The 16224-nt window shown below is 43.7% G+C and overlaps 1 protein-coding gene across 1 annotated transcript in view; it reads right to left on the reverse strand.

Annotated features, from left to right (window-relative positions):
• LAMC1 (laminin subunit gamma 1) overlaps positions 1–16224 on the reverse strand; it is a 121227-nt gene that overhangs the window by 14164 nt on the left and 90839 nt on the right. Inside the window, exons 12-20 of the mRNA XM_005893079.2 lie at positions 15304–15525; positions 14994–15182; positions 8026–8271; positions 7413–7566; positions 6671–6813; positions 5486–5664; positions 4236–4392; positions 1464–1669; positions 948–1027 (exon numbers count right to left, since the gene is read on the reverse strand). Of these exons, the coding sequence (XP_005893141.2) occupies positions 948–1027; positions 1464–1669; positions 4236–4392; positions 5486–5664; positions 6671–6813; positions 7413–7566; positions 8026–8271; positions 14994–15182; positions 15304–15525 (1576 nt within the window). The remainder of the gene's footprint in view (positions 1–947; positions 1028–1463; positions 1670–4235; positions 4393–5485; positions 5665–6670; positions 6814–7412; positions 7567–8025; positions 8272–14993; positions 15183–15303; positions 15526–16224) is intronic.

The raw sequence follows: 16224 nt of genomic DNA on the forward strand, positions 1-16224 counted from the left end.
TGTTTTGCAATGCATTTATAAACATTTATTGAGTACTTATTGTATGTCAGATACTGTTTCAAGCACTGGGACTTCAGCAATGAATAAAGCACACAAAAACGCCTGCCCTCACACGGACTACATTTTTAGCAATTTTATTTTTTAAAAAATGCTTTAACTTGATGCCTTCTACAATTTAAAGTCTTCTTAAGAAATCGCCTTACTTTTAATCAGGAATGAAATGATCTGTTTGGCTAATTTTCACATGTATGATGGGTTATTAAATATTTTCTATTGAAACTTGAAAATAAAACATTTTTGTTAAAAATTTCAAAATTAAAAACAACGACGACGACAAGGGACTTCAACGGTGGTCCAGTGGTTAAGAATCCGCCTGCCGATGCAGGGGGACATGGGTTCAATTCCTAGTCTGGAAGGATCCCACATGCGCAGAACGACTAAGCTCACAAGCCACAACTACCAAGTCTGTGTGCCCTGGAGCCTGTGCTCCGCAACAGGAGAAGCCACAGCAATGAGAAATCCCACACTGCAACAAAGGGCGGCCCCCGCTCAGCGCAACCAGAGAAAGAACACATGCAGCAACAAAGACCCAGCGCAACCGAAAGTGAATAGACAAAAAGGTTTTAATTAATAACCTTGAAAAAGCAGCTAAGTTCTGAGCTTATCTATTAAGGTTTCAAAATTTAAAATCCAAATTTTCCTTAGATATGTAGATACAATTTCCCTCCAAACCATCATATTCTAATATTCAAAATAAATACTCTAATATCAAAGGAAAGGGAAGAAAAGAGTACATGTAGTTCTTTTCAGAGTACAGTATGTAACATTTCAGAAAAGAGGGCAAACTTTGCAGAAGTAATTATGTGGGAAGTGTCTGTGGGTGTAGGATGGAACATGTACATGTCATAAGCCACAACTTAATCATTAACAAGGGATCTGGAGGTTACCGTTCAGCAAGCTTCCGTGCCTCTTCTGCCAAAAGGGTCATGTTGTTGGGGTCTCCTGTAGACTCTGGCTGAGTGACTGACTGAAGAGGAAGGAAACAAGGCACTGATCTCAAGGGAGGGGATTATTTATATTAATAAACAAGCATCAAAACTAAAATTTTATCAGTATTATTTAGAGAAAGAATGCCTCTTCATTTAAGAGATCTTCAGTTAATATCAGCATCCTTGACTACAGATTATTATTTCTATTTTCAGCAGAGAATAAAGAAAGCTTAAATTGCCTAGAAGGACCCAAACAAGAGACAGGACCCAGATGTCCTCTGGTTTTAATTCAGTTTGGGATAACTATTTGATGGCAACTATGAGCAGTGTGGCTTTCTTCCGCCATGTTTAGAGACAAACAAGAAGATACAAGGCATCAATTTATCGGAGGAAGCACTCCCCTACCGGTAAAAGACTTGCTGTCAATGACCAAGGGACTCCCCCAGTCCCCCTCAGACTGTCCCAGTCACTCACCACATTGGCAATGGCGACCTTTGCTTTCTCAAGTTCTCTGGATGCGATTTCAATCAACTGCTCTGTGCTTTCGACCCGGGAACGTGCTTGTTCAGCCAAGTTTCCGGTCTCTTCAATGGTATTCCGGATATTCTGTAAACGGCTAATTTGGCTGAATAAGGTGTTATTCACTCTCTGGAGGCGATCCATCAAATTTTGGTCTACATCTGCAATAGCAGTGCAGAAGAAAGTTCATAAATTATCTGAAGGGGGGTTACATATCATCTCATATGAAACCTGAGGCACTGCTTCTCGTCATGCTTCCAAATACAGCATCTTTCTGACAAGTCTCCCAAAGCCAGCAACAGAGCTGGTCAGTCCTCACTGTGCCCAGCAGTACCGCCACTGATACATTCAACCATGGTCTCCGATTGTGTTTAACTGGAGATGAACACACCATCTCTCCCACTTGATGAGTCTCTCCTTTCTTACTCCACATGGCATCCCAGTCTTACACAATGACTGGCAAAGAGAAGACACTCAAAACATACTCAATGAAGCGAAGATTTTGACACTCCAGCACATGCAAGACTGAATAAAAATACAATGCTGGTAAAATCACTACCAGCCCTGAGAGCTGCACAGTTTTCTAAACTAGGAAAAACTCAGTTTGAAACAGAAGTTGAAATACAGCACTTTAAATTCATTCTTAAAATTTTAAACGAAGTAGACTCTTGCTGCCACCCCACACATCCATGTAATTTCAGACTAATCTCTGCTTTCGAATAGTTCTTTGAATTGTTCTTTCTTAATATTACCCATTCGATTTAAACCTCATAGCTGTACCCTAATCAATCAAGAAACAAATATAAGCCCATACAAAGATAATTCTGACATTATTAAAATTCTCACATCATGAGAATATACATATACAGAAACCATTAAGTCAGTCTTATTCAAACTGACCAGTTCTTAATTCTGCATGATGCTAGTGTTGGCATCTGAATTTTCGAAGGCACGTACAAGAGGTGAGAACTTGAAGTCAAGATCAACGAAGGAGTACAGCCTTGGAAAACAACATCTTGGAAGCAGGGTCACCCAATCAATACACATGCAAAGCTGGTAGACTGCAAAATGCTCCTCTAACTACAGAATGACCCCGTTCAGATATTACTTAAACAATTCTTTGACAATCCAAAGATTTTTAACAAAACACAAAATAAAAAACAAGTTGAAATTACAGAGAATCACTTAGATTTAAGAAGCAGCCAATGAAGTTAAGAAGCCCCTTCCATTCCAAACTTCAAGAAGATAACCTATCAATCTCTCTGGCCGGTTCTTTAGAGAAACAATAGTATCCCCCCAAAAAGGGAAGAGATAACCTAAGTGGATCACTTCAAAGCCCTCTAATTCCAAGTGTCCACTTGTACTGCATAATCTCCTTTCAAAACTGAAGAATAAACACAAGTTTAAACTACAAATGAATACTTAGGGAGAGTCTGAAAGGATAAATCATTATGAAGACATTCTTATTCTTGGCTAGTTGGGACCTAAGTGGGAAAGGTCAGCCAGGAACTCCATGAACCAGGACTTAGTGGGAGTGGATTTTAAACCCCAGTCTCACTCTGGTGGCTCCCAAAGCTAGCAGAAGCAGGAACCCATTATGCTCCCCATCCTTCAGGTGGCTCAGGGGGAAGTGTGGCGGCCATGGCTCCTATTAGTGCTTCGTCCCACAGAATCATCTGCTTGGGCAGAGGAAAGGCTGTAGTCATTGTGGCTAAAAAGAGCCTTGTCTGCTGTGGCTCCACCAAGGTGTGGAGCCTGGATGAGTGGCAGTGCTGGCCGACCTCGCTTTCTTGCCTCTTGACTGAGCTCGAGGTGCTGGCACCAGAGCTGTGTGCCACACTCCACCTCTTAGGTGGCTGATCGGCACTAAGAATGACCACCCCACATTCAACTCTTTAACGGATATGGTCGGACAGATATGAATTTGTTGTTACAGGAGAATATGTTAATGGAAAAACGTGTGTCAAAATTTGAAAAATGAACATTCTAAAAAAAACCCCACCATTATTTATACAGAACAGGAAACCTATAAATTCTTCTTAATCTAGGTTTAAGACTTAAAATGTAACAACTGAAATAAAAAACATGTTTTCCACATCTCATTTTATTTTTCCATTTCTAAAAATTTACCTCATAGAACAATTTCTGGACTGTCCTACAAAAATTAAACAATCTTGCTCAAACCAGACACATCCAATTTCTTCCTTCTATACGTCAATCATTTTATAAAATTTTAGGAACATTTACAACACGAAATAAGCAACATATTTAGTTTTCGTTGACCCGTACCCTGACAAGACTTCTCTAACTCATAGTGGAAATGGAGTCAGTAGGGAAGCTGATCATTGCAGCCCCAAGTGTATTAATGTTAATGCGCATTTACTGTGGATATCTGGCAAGCACCTGGATTTCAATGATGGAAAAAACCCCACACAAAAGTAACCTCAGACCAACGGTGAGCACCTTGATCCAAGGATTTATAAAATGCTTGGGTTTTAACATCTAACCATGTCTGATGTAATGGGAGAATTACTTCTGCTTAGTGTATCTTAAAACATTGACAGGTTCTTTTCTACATGTTTAAAAGATGAAATCATTCATATTCTAAACATAGTTTAAAAACGGACAAAGGATTTTATAAAACCATACTATTTAACCTTGAACTAAGAGCCACATCTAAAGACGGACCACCTCACAGAAATCACCCTCTTGTTTAACTTTGTGTACCTTTGACATCCTGGGCTTCACGAAGGAGGTCAGTAACTTCCCTCTCTACTTCCTTTAGCCTATCCTCAAAGGCTTGATCTGTCACCATCTCATCCCCAGTTCCAAGGTTTGCAATGAGATTCTCTAATTCCCGGAGTTTGGCTCGGTGATCAGCAACCTAAACATAATGAAAAAGGAAAAGGGAAATGTAGGCTGTATAAACATTCCTGAAGAACTTGATTGCAAGCCTGCAGAAAGAATAATCAAAGAGGTGCTCTGTAAGTGTGGAGGTCTACATACTCCAGGTATGTAAACTTTTAAGTAGATAACAGGAGTAGTTTTTCCTCATTGCTCTGGTTTCAAAAGAAAAAATGTCAGGCTGATTCCGCTGACTTTAAACTCTGCATGCTGACGATTCTCCAGTTCTGATCGCTCTCTCCTGTTTGAGATTACTTTCCTGATATCGTCACTTGGCTCTCTGATAGGTATTCTCAACTTAACATCCAAAACTATACCCTTGATTTTTTTTCTCTTACACATGTATTCTCTGAATCATCTCCATCTCAATAAGTAGTGCCTCCAACTACCTTAAGTAAAACAATCCAAGATCCATCCTTGACTCTTCTCTTTCCCTATCCTGACCCTCTCTTATATCCTGCCTTGCTGAACACACATATTTATCTAATTCAGTCTAGGCTTTCCCTTTTGCCCTATTCCTAACCATCCAACTGCATGCAGCAGAGTGTTCTTGAAGTATAAACTGAATTTCTCAGCTTAAAACTCTTTAGTATACTCCCATTGGATTTTGAATAAAATCTAAATTTCTAACTCTGGTCAACATGGTGCAACATAAGCAGTCTCTAACGATCTCTCCAGTCTTATCACAAACCATTCCCTCTTCATTCAGCAGGATCCAGATACCCTCGAGCTTCGAGGCCACTGTATCCCACGTTCCTTCTTCCTGGAACAGCCTACCCATCACTTCTCCTTTAGCTTGATCTTTCTTATCCTTAAGATCTCACCTTAAGTGAGTTTCCACAGAGGCTTTATAGAAAGTAGTTCTCCCTAGTTATTCTCTGCATTCTTTCTTGTACTTATCTCAGTTAGTATTCCTTTAATTTTTATTATGTGTCTCCCAGTCGGCACTTGAGCCCTTGAGAACAAGGGCTGGATCTATCTGGTTCGCCATATTTTCTCTAGAGCTGAGAGCTTAGGAAGTGCCCATTCAACATCTGCTGAATGAATGAACGCATGCACTGTTGACAGCTGACCTTATCCTTCACCAGCCGGTAACAAGCTGGACATTCCTGGCAGCCAGGCCAAGACCGATTGTAGAAATAGTTCTCTTCACACTGGTCACAGCGATTCCCCACAAAGCCTTCTCTGCATTCACAGCGACCATCGTCTTTGCACTGGAGGGAAAGAGACCCCTCAGGATGACAGTCACAGGCTGCAGAATAAAGGGAAAAGGGTACATAATAAGGAAAAAAACAGAAGACTGCATTTTCTTTAAGCTCAGAGTGATATCAATAAGCCAGCTGTACTATCATTAGAAGTAGATGCTTTGTGAAAAATAGGCCGATTTAGGAGAATTTAAATGGTTATGCCTGCTCAGCGGAGAAGACAGACATTTTTAAAACAACAGTAAATTTTAAAGTAAAGTGAGCATCTTTTGGAGGGGACATATTTCCTATGACTGAATAATTATACAAATATATGAAGTAGAAATCAGTCCATTACAGAAAGTGCCCTTTTCGTGCACTTCCAAGAACTCATCTCTACCTTCATCTCTCCAACCGTTAAATTTTTCCTTTCTCTAAGGAACTAGAACACCCGAATGCTAGTGCTGATTTTCCGTTATTTTGTAGTTTGTTTACTCATGTTGTTCTCTGAACGGAGTCAGTGACCTATGCTGCATTCCACAGGAGAAACGCAGGAATTCAAAAAGCAAAAACCCAAACTGTTCTGCGGCCTAATTCCAGGCAAGTGTTTATGCCAAGGAGCAGCAGATGTGCACATGTAAGCGCACCAAAAGGGCCCCAAGGGTGGGAAGCAACTGCAGTCAGTAAGTCAACAAACACGTCTGAGCAGAGTCCCTCACAGCTTCATCATCTGCACGAAGAATCTGATCAATTAAAAAGTTTCATTAAGCACAGGAGGCGGCTCGGTCATCAAAGGGCAATCCCTTGGAAATATGAAAGACCAGAAAAAGGAAGAGTCAGAAACACTATAAAAGAAGACACAAGTCGGGTGGTTGCTAAGGAACCAGAGAGGCTTTCGGTCCTCTGAGTTTTAGAAATGGATCATGTTTCTGGAATAAAGCATCTCTGAGGACTTGGGTACAGCCCTGACTGTGAGCTGTAGGCCTACACGGAGGCTGGTCAAATGTTTTGGATTCACAGTTCTAACGGGGATGAGAGGGGACTGAAGATTTTTATGCCACCCACACCCCTTACGTTTGCAGCCTTCGGGTCCAAACCCAAAGTGGTTGACCTCGCAGTGCTCACAGTGCTGACCGGTGATGCCAGGCTGGCACTCACACTGGCCGCTGTGGATGTCACACTGTCCGTTGGTGGAACCCAAAGCGTGGCAGTCACACCTAATAAATCAACACATGACAATTCTCGGGTAAGAAAAACAGACTTTAAGCAAACCTTTCTTTTTTTTCCTTTCAGCATAGGACTGATACAATTTTGTATCAGAAAACAGAATGTTTTAATGATGACAGATGTCAAGGTTCCTGAGGTTCCAATAATTTTCCTGAGCTCTACTCAGATCTTCTTTTTCTAACCTAGCCCACACAAATACTGCTGATCCACTACTAAAACCACTTCCCATGGCTCTCCAATCTGGCACTGCATGGGCGCTGGGCTGGAGCTCTGAAAACAGGAATTCCCAGCCTCTGTAACCCCAGAAGTTCTGATTCTAAATGTCTCAGAAAGGACCTTATAATTTGCATTAAAAAAATGTGGCTCAGGTGACGCTGACACAGCTGGTGCCGCTGCCTTCCACTCTCTGCTCTCATCACTTCATTACAGCTCTCCAGCATCACCTCTAAAGGTTGCCTCGCCTGTTTCAGGCACTCAAATAATTCCCGAACAAAGCCAAACCAACTGTGAAATATAACTTACAAAAATTCATCTGTGACAATTTAAAAAAAGCCAAGGTTGCCTGCACCAAAGGCAGCCACCATTTTACCTCTCACAGCCCTGCCCGCTCTGCAGGTTGTAGAATCCGGGGTCACAAGCGCCGCAGTCCCGGCCGGTCACGTGGGGCAGACACTCGCACTGCCCGGTCACAGGGTTACAGCTGCTCTGCTGCTTCACTGTCCCGTAGGGGTTGCAGTCACAGGCTACGGAAGGAAGACACAGACAGCAAAAGATGCGCATCACCCGAGAGGAGCCCTCAAGAGTAAACGACACAAATAGTCTTTCGACTTGTGCTGTCCAATACAGCAGCCACCGGTCACCGAACGGAGATGCACTGTCAACGTGAAACACACACTCGACTTTGAAGAAGCAGTGTGGAAAAAAAAGAACGTACATCTCAAGCATTTTTTATTGATTACTTGCTGAGATGATAATACGTTAGACATGTCAAATAAAAAACAATGTTAAAAGTAACTTTACCTGCTTCTCTTTATTGTACTGTATCCACTAGAATAATTTAAATTACGTAAGTGGTTCACGCTATACCTCTATGGAACAACGCTGCATTAGACCAGACAACTGTAAATATTTAAAGAGACCGTGCAGTGACGCTCAGGATGTGTAAGTGTAACTGCGAGAGGATTTGGCCGATGGCTGGTTACCTTTGCATTTGTCTGCTGGATTGGGAGCCAGGGGATTTCCAAAAAATCCATCTTTGCACCGGTCACAGTAGAAGCCGGCCGTGTTATAGATGCACTTCAGGCATTCTCCCGTCAGGCGGTTGCAATTCCCAACAGCGTTGGGATCGATGTTGTCATTGCACTGACACAGGCGGCAAAGCCTCACGGGGCCATTGCTACCCAGAGGGTCTCCAAAGTAGCCGTCATCACAGAGCTCACATCTTTTACCTGCGTGTGAGACAATCTGATGTTACAAGAGAAAGGCCTTAGATGTTTCTAGTGCCACTGGTTACAGACAGTCTGGAGGAACCACCAGGCACAATGCTACATGGTGCCATGGACACGGCATCAGCCTGAGAGAGAAGAAGACCTAGGCTGCAGCTCTGGTGTGGTGCCCAGCCACTGGGGTGACCTTGGACACATCTCCATTTCTTCAGAAATACAGCACCTGGTTTGCCTCCTTCTGCAGCTGTTTTGAGGATTAACTGAAATCATGCCCTAAGAGTGCTTTGTAAATGAGGCTTTACTAACCTTTCCAGCACCAAGGGTTGGCACATTCACCTATGTCTGTTTTTGTCAATAATATTGAGAAAATTGAAAGATGATGTTTTTTTAAAACATGGTTTTTAAAAAAATATTTATTTGGCTGTGCTGGGTCTTAGTTGCAGCACACCGGATCTTTTGCTGCGGCGCACGGAATCTCTAGTTGCAATGCACGGGCTTAGTTGCCCTGTAGTGTGTGGGACTTAGTGTCCCGATCAGGGATTGAACCCATGTCTTTTGCATCAGAAGGCAGATTCTTTACCACTGGACCACTAGGAAGTCCCTGAAAATGCCTCTTCATATCATTCATTCCTCATACAACAGAGTTGAAAAAGTGATAGTCACTCAGTCATGTCTGACTCTCTGCGACCCCATGGACTATAGCTCACCAGGCTCCTCTGTCTATGGAATTCTCCAGGCAAGAATACTGGAGTGGGTTGCCATTCCCTTCTCCAGAGAGTCTTCCAGACCCAGTGATCGAATCTGGGTCTCCTGCACTGTAGGCAGATTCTTTACCAGTTGAACCACCAGGGAAGCCCCATACAGCAGGTTTGGCAGGATCATTTTCTTAAAACATAAAAGGCATCTACTAATCCCTGTATAAGCAGTGTCAGCCTGCAAAGGAGAGACCTCAGAGATCATCATTTGCTACTCATTCTTATGGAGAAAGAAACAGACAGGCTAAGAAATTTGCCCACAACCAAGGAACTAATAGTAAAAGAGACAGAGCTAGCATTCAAGGCTCTTTCCATTAAACTCACTGCTCCTCATCCTTCCTTTTCTACTTGCCCACCATTATTAGCTCAAGTTATGTTTGTGGTATCTTTGTAGCCAACTGGACCTAAATTAGCCTAAACTTTTTTTGGAGAAATAGAGGTTTGTTCATTTACTCATCCCATTAATACTGCCTGAGCATCTATCACATACAGACTGTTCTAGGGTTGTCCAGGATGACGTGGAGAACAGGGTGGATGAGGTCTCTGCTCTCACAAGGCTTGTGCTGCCCCTGAGGGAGATGAGTTCACAAACAAATAAATAAAACCACATCAGATATTGACACACATAAAAAAGTTAAAACCCGAAAATATGATGAGAGAGACAGGTCAAGGGCTACTTCATATTGAGTGGTTCCTCTGTAAGAGAAGATATTTGGGATGACAATGAAGAGACACAAGAACTAAACAATGATAATATTCAAGGGAAGAATGTTCCAGAAAAGCAAGATGAGCTTGTGGAAGCAGTAACAGCAGCCAGGTAGGGCACAGTAAGGAAAGTGGGTTTAAATTAAAGTGCAGTGAGATACTATTTGGGGGGGGGTGGTGTTTCTAAGTGATAAGATCTGATTTACATTTTAAAAGTATTATTCTGGCTGCTGTGTGGGGAATGGGTTGTAGGAGAGCAGAGTGAAGCATGGCGGCAAATTAGGAAGCTATCTCAGGTAAGAGACGACGATGGTGTAGAACAGGGTGGTTACCAGTGAAAGTGGTAAAGAGTGGGCAGATTTGAGAGACTAACACCTTCTGGCTGATTCCTGGGCAATGAAAGAAAGAAGAATCAAGGATAAGCCTACAATTTTAGCTCGAGGAAATAGGTGGATGGAGATAAAGACCAGGGAAGGGACAGAGTCAGAACTGGAGACAATCAAAGACCTAGCTTGGATTTGCTTAAATGTGAAATTGCTTTGGCTGTCTGATTCAAAGTCAAAACAGAAAATATTTGGCACCTTCAAAGAACAGAGTCAGAATTGAAGACAATCAAAGACCTAGCTTGGATTTGCTTAAATTTGAGATCCCTTTGGCTGTCTGATTCAAAGTCACAACAGAAAATATTTTGCACCTTCAAACTAGCAACACTGGAGCAGAGTTAATAAAGACAGCATCTACAGAAGGCAGGGGAGACTGCTGAGACATCTCAAGTACAGTAGTACTTGGGATAGTAACGCAGAGGTCCATAACCTTGACCTCAGGGGGTGATCAGTTACCAGAACCTAATAGTTTCTAACTTTATCAGAAAGAGCTGTTTGGAGAAGGTCACCTGCCAAGAGCCAAGAGACGCTTCAGACATGGGGCCTTGGAATACATACTCTGCCCTCATCCTCTTTTCCTCTCTGATCTCCTATGTGCTTCCCACCAAGTGGAGGTGGCCATGTGAGGTAGCACACACAGGTGTCATCAGGGTGGAGCAGCACAGAGAATAGATATGGAGGGGCCGATGGAAGGCTCCCTTCCCACCATTCAGGTAGAGACAGCAAGTAGGTAGCTGGCCCTCGAGAGAGCAAGGTCAGGGCCGAAGGCATGGATTTTCCAGCTGTAGGCAAGGAGGGGTTTTTGAAGCCTCAAGGTGAGAGGTGCTCACCTAAGGAGAGAATACAGATAAAGTTGACAAGAAAACCCCAGGCTAAGAAACAGAAGTGATCAAAGGGAGACCCAAAAGAAGAGAAGAAAGGGAGAAGACAACCAAGGAGAGGGAAGAGTCACAAAAGGCAAGAGGAGAAACTGGAGCAAAGGGAGTAGTCAACAGTATCCAGTGTTGCTGAAACTCCGGGTCAGATAAGGACAGAAAACTGACCACTGCATCTGGCAAATAGAGACCACTGATGAGGTAACAAGATCTAGCTGGGGATGGGGCAGGACGCGAAGAAACAGGATGTTAAAAGGGGATGGGAAGCTAGGGGCCCTTTTGCCTTTGAGGTAAATACAACAGTTTCCAGAAACAAGATCCTTCTCCAGCGTAGGATTAAGACAGTACTTCAGTTCTGCTTTTTCATCAGTTACTTTAGCTAGTTTAGATATGATCCATATTTTAAATGTCTTAGGGACTTCCCTGGTGGTCCAGTGGTTAAGAATCTGCCTCCCAATGGAGGGGACACAGGTTTGATCCCTGGTCAGGGAACTAAGATCCTACATGCTATGGGACAACTAAGCCCCTGTGCTGCAACCATCTAGCCCATGCACCGCAGCCAGGGAGAAACCCGTGCACTGCAACGAAAGACGCCCTGCGCTGCAACTGAGACCCGACGCAGCCAAAAAGACGCATTCAAGTGTCTTAAAACCTGTCCTGAATCAAACTCAATTGAAAAATCTGCTATGCTATGCTATGCTAAGTCACTTCAGTCGTGTCAGACTCTGTGCGACCCCACAGACGGCAGCCCACCAGGCTCCCCCGTCCCTGGGATTCTCCAGGCAAGAACAAACACTGGAGTGGGTTGCCATTTCCTTCTCCAATGCATGAAAGTGAAAAGTGAAAGTGAAGTCATTCAGTCGTGTCCGACTCTTAGCGAATCTGCTAGAAAAGTCAAAACAGAGCTACATGGTAGCCCATAAAAGCTCTCGTTGCAAAATATCCTCCAAAGCTATAGCTAGCCTGCCCCTTAGTTTCAGAGTCTAGGATGTAGGTTCAAATCCAGACTGTACTACTTACATGACTTGGGCAATTTATAGACTTCTCTTATTATCCTTCCCGTACCAGGAGAGGTGTCTTTTTTCTCCTTTAGTATTCTTGAGTGCGTTTCTTTATCTGAACTAACCACACTGTATGAAAATGATCTCTGTGCTTCCCTCCACTTTTAGACCCTGGAGAGCAGGGACCCTCCTTTACTCATCTTCATAATCCCAAAGCCATGCACTCAATTTTGTTGAAAAAAGATTAGTATTATTAATTACCTGAAAAGATCATTTTAAGTATTAAATGCAGAAGTGAATCATGCACGAAGATCTCAGTGACTATCATCAGTTATTCATATTCTTCAACAGTCTTCTAAATGAGGAACGTCTTACTTTGCATCTGCAACCTCTATTCATTTATTTAATAAATACTCGCATTCATTCAACAAACACATGTGCCAAACACTATTTTGGGTGTTAGGGATACAAAGGTGAATAAAACAGAGCAAAGTCCCTGCTTCAAGGACGTTAACTCTGGGGAAGGAAGGAGGAGATAAGCAATAAACAAATGAATACACAGAAAAATATCAAGCAGCTAAAAAGCGCTATAAAAAGCAAAGAAGAATGTAGGAAAATAAAGAGTGATAATATTGTGTTTTTTTTTTTTACAGGTTCTGTGCTGGTTTCATGCAGACTTCTATATCCTAATTAACATCCTCAAGAATTGCTATAGATCATTTATTTCAATCCAGGTGATACCTCACAAAACAAATGCAGTTGACCCTTGAACAATGCAAGGAGTTGCGGGGGCGGGGGGGGGGGTGTTGACTGCTGCCCTGCACAGTCAGAAATCCACAAATAAGTTCTGAAATTCCAGCCCCCACCTTATGTGGTTCCTCTGCATTCACAATTCCACGTCCATGGATCCAGCCAACTGTGGCCTGTCGTACTGCAGTATTTACTACTGAAAAAAATCTGCATTAAGTGGACCCATGCAGTTCAAACCTGTGATTTGAACCCTGAACCCATACAGTTCAAGGGTCAGCTGTATATTTCACAAACATTCTGTGAGAAGCACTTAATCAGTGACTAATACAACATTTTCTAAAATCTCCTATATGATATTCCATCTTTCTATAAGCATCCCCAATACTTTTACTTCACCGTCTGTACTATTTAGTATAGACATGAGAATGACTCCACGATGCTTAACTGTTCAGTTCACTGACCAGTGAAAGAACAATGAGCAGAGGGATCTCTTATCAAAATGCTCTGTTAAATGCTTCTGCATGTAGACACATGAGATACTTACTAAACTCTGTGCCAGCAGAGTAAAGGGTCCTAAGAACCTGGGGCAGGTGCAGAGAGAGGCTTTACTGAGGAAAACCATTCTGGGGAAGTAACGATTCAACTCAACCCACAGAACAGTTAGGAGCTGGCTAAGAAAAGTGAGATCTGGATAAGAGAGTTGGGTGAGCATTCTAGTTCATGAGCAATACTTCATGGCGGGCGAGTAGGGTGCACCTGTGGGAAGACAAGCCCAGGGGGGGCTTGGAGGAGAAGGTGCCAGTGCAGAGGCAGGTGGTGGGGAACGAGGCTGGAGAAGTCTATTTGTAGGAGACTCTACTGGGCCACTGTTTTGGTTTTTTATTAAACAAAAGAAAAAAAAAAGAAAAGTTAAAAATATGAAATTCTATACTAACTTCTACTCCTCATTTCCTCAAGTGCCTTAAGCAAATGACTGGCTCTCCCTGTGTGGCACTGCCTGGCGCTCGGTGTGGGGTCAGGGGGAGGAATGGAAGGAAGGTGGAGTGTTTTAATGTTTCCCAATAATTAGAGTGTTTTTGATGAGACAAGAGAGATGCAGATTATGAGCTCAGTGTTTCGGTTGTTCTGTTTATGTTCACGCTCTGTAGCAATGTTTTTTGAACAAAGAGCTTATAGTGGAGTCAAAGGCTGGCCGGCTGGCCAGAACCTCTCTTATTACACAGAGGCTCCAGTCAGTGGAAGCAGGGGCACTGTCACCGGTGAGCCCCAGGCTCCTCTCAACCAGCACAGGCAGCTCCTGGAGCCGCCAGCAAAGATCTACTTCAGTGTTCTTATCAAAAAGAAAGAAATGCAGAGAATGGGAACAGAGGTGTATCCAAAGCTATAAAAATATTTTATTCCTAACTAAATGTGATGGGCTCTGATACATTTGAAACAACGATTTAGAGAAAAAATTTTAAGAATTTTAAAAATGCCACTTTACATCAAGAATCCCCGGGCGGCCTCACAAACTGAAAATCAAGTTTTGAATCACATCTTATAAGAAAGAGTATCTTGTAGTAAATCATCATCGTTGGCACCTGAATGCCTAGGCTGAAATTCCAGCTCCTTCAATGTCCAGCCATCCATCTTTGGACAGGTAACTTAATTGTGCCTCTGTTCTTAGCTGTAACCTGAGGGTGGACTTCCCCAGTGGTCCAGTGGTTAAAAACCTGCCTTGCAATGCCAAGGACGTGGACTGGATCCCTAGTCAGGGAAATGAGGACCCGATGCGACCAAATAAATATTGGCTGAGGGGTAAAGAATCTGCCTGCCAACGCAGGAGACTCGAGTTGGAGCCTTAGGTCAGGAAGATCCCCTGGAGGAGGAAACAGCAACCCATTCCAGTATTCTTGCCTGGAGAATCCCACGGACAGAGGAGCCTGGTGGGCTACGGTCCATGGATTCACAAAAGAGTCGGACACAACTTGGCGACTAAACAGCAACAAACAACCTGAGGATAATACAAGAAGCTATCTCGGAGGGCTGTGAGCATGAATGAGGCCGCATATGTTAAAGTGCTTAGAAAAGCACTTGGCCATAAATATTATGTCAGCTATTATTAATATCAGATATGCATTTTATGAATCCATAATAAACCTGTTTCCGACAAAACTTTTGCTGCTGGGAAAACTAGTCACAGAACCAAACCAGAAAATCCTAAAAACTTCCAAAGCTCTTCTTTCCCAAGTGCTCCTGTGGGTAGAGCCGACTCACCGGTAGTCCCGGTAGGACAGTTGGTGCACACCACCTCCTGTGTCTTAGGGACAACAGCACAGCTGGAGCCCCCAGGACACGGACAGGGCTGGCAATCCAAGGAGGTGCCTGCGGTTGAATCGCCATAGTAGCCATCACTGCATTTCTCACAGTTGGGCCCGGCCGTGTTGTCTCTGCAGTTACAAACACCTATTTGGAGAGAAGATGTGAGAAGACAGGCGAGCGTCCAAGCAAACAAGACAGCGGGCGTTTCTGAGCCGCCTGCTGAAGAGAGCTTAGGTCTAGCCGTCCCCAAAGGTCGTCCTCTCACCTGACTCAGGGTCGCAGGTCTCGCTGTGCCCGTTGCAGGTGCAGAGCACACAGGGACTGTACGGGCCGAGGCTCGGGGTTTCTCTTCGGTAACCCGAGAGGCACACCTCACAAAACTGCCCTCCGTATCCCACGGGACACGTGCAGGACTCCACCCAAGTTGCGGGGACCCCGGGCCCAGGATGAGCGCTTGCCAGGGTGACATCATCCAAATAGCCAGCACCTGTGTGTGGTTGGGGGAAAGAGGATCGCTGGACTGGCTTCTGTTTTCCAAAACTTCATGAAAAGTCATCAGCACTAAAGGATAACCAGACTCAAAATTTCAGAGACAGCCAACCATTAGTTTAATTTATCTACTGGAGAAGATAACTAGAAAACAGCACTTAGAGCAATCATGTGGTACCTGACGCTGCTGCTGCTGCTGCTGCGAAGTCGCTTCAGTCGTGTCCAACTCTGTGCGACCCCACAGATGGCAGCTCACCAGGCTCCCCCATCCCTGGGAGCCTCCAGGCAAGAACACTGGAGTGGGTTGCCATTTCCTTCTCCAATGCATGAAAGTGAAAAGTGAAAGTGAAGTCGCTCAGTCGTTTCTGACTCTTAGCGACCCCATGTACTACAGCCTACCAGGCTCCTCCGTCCACGGGATTTTCCAGGCAAGAGTATAGGAGTGGGGTGCCATTGCCTTCTCCAGGTACCTGGTGCTAGGTATCTGGAATGGCAGTATACCAAACTTTTATTTTTTAAACACACACACACACACACTTATACACACATACACGCACACAGAGATTTCAATTTTACAGTTCTCCCAATCAGATCCCCTGGAGAAGGAAACAATAACCCATTCCAGTATTCTCGCCTGGGAAATCCCATGGACAGAGGAGCCTGGCGGGTTATAGTCCATGGAGTCGCAAAGAGTTGG

Source organism: Bos mutus, chromosome 16, assembly GCF_027580195.1.
Source record: "Bos mutus isolate GX-2022 chromosome 16, NWIPB_WYAK_1.1, whole genome shotgun sequence".
Lineage (NCBI taxonomy): Eukaryota > Metazoa > Chordata > Mammalia > Artiodactyla > Bovidae > Bos > Bos mutus.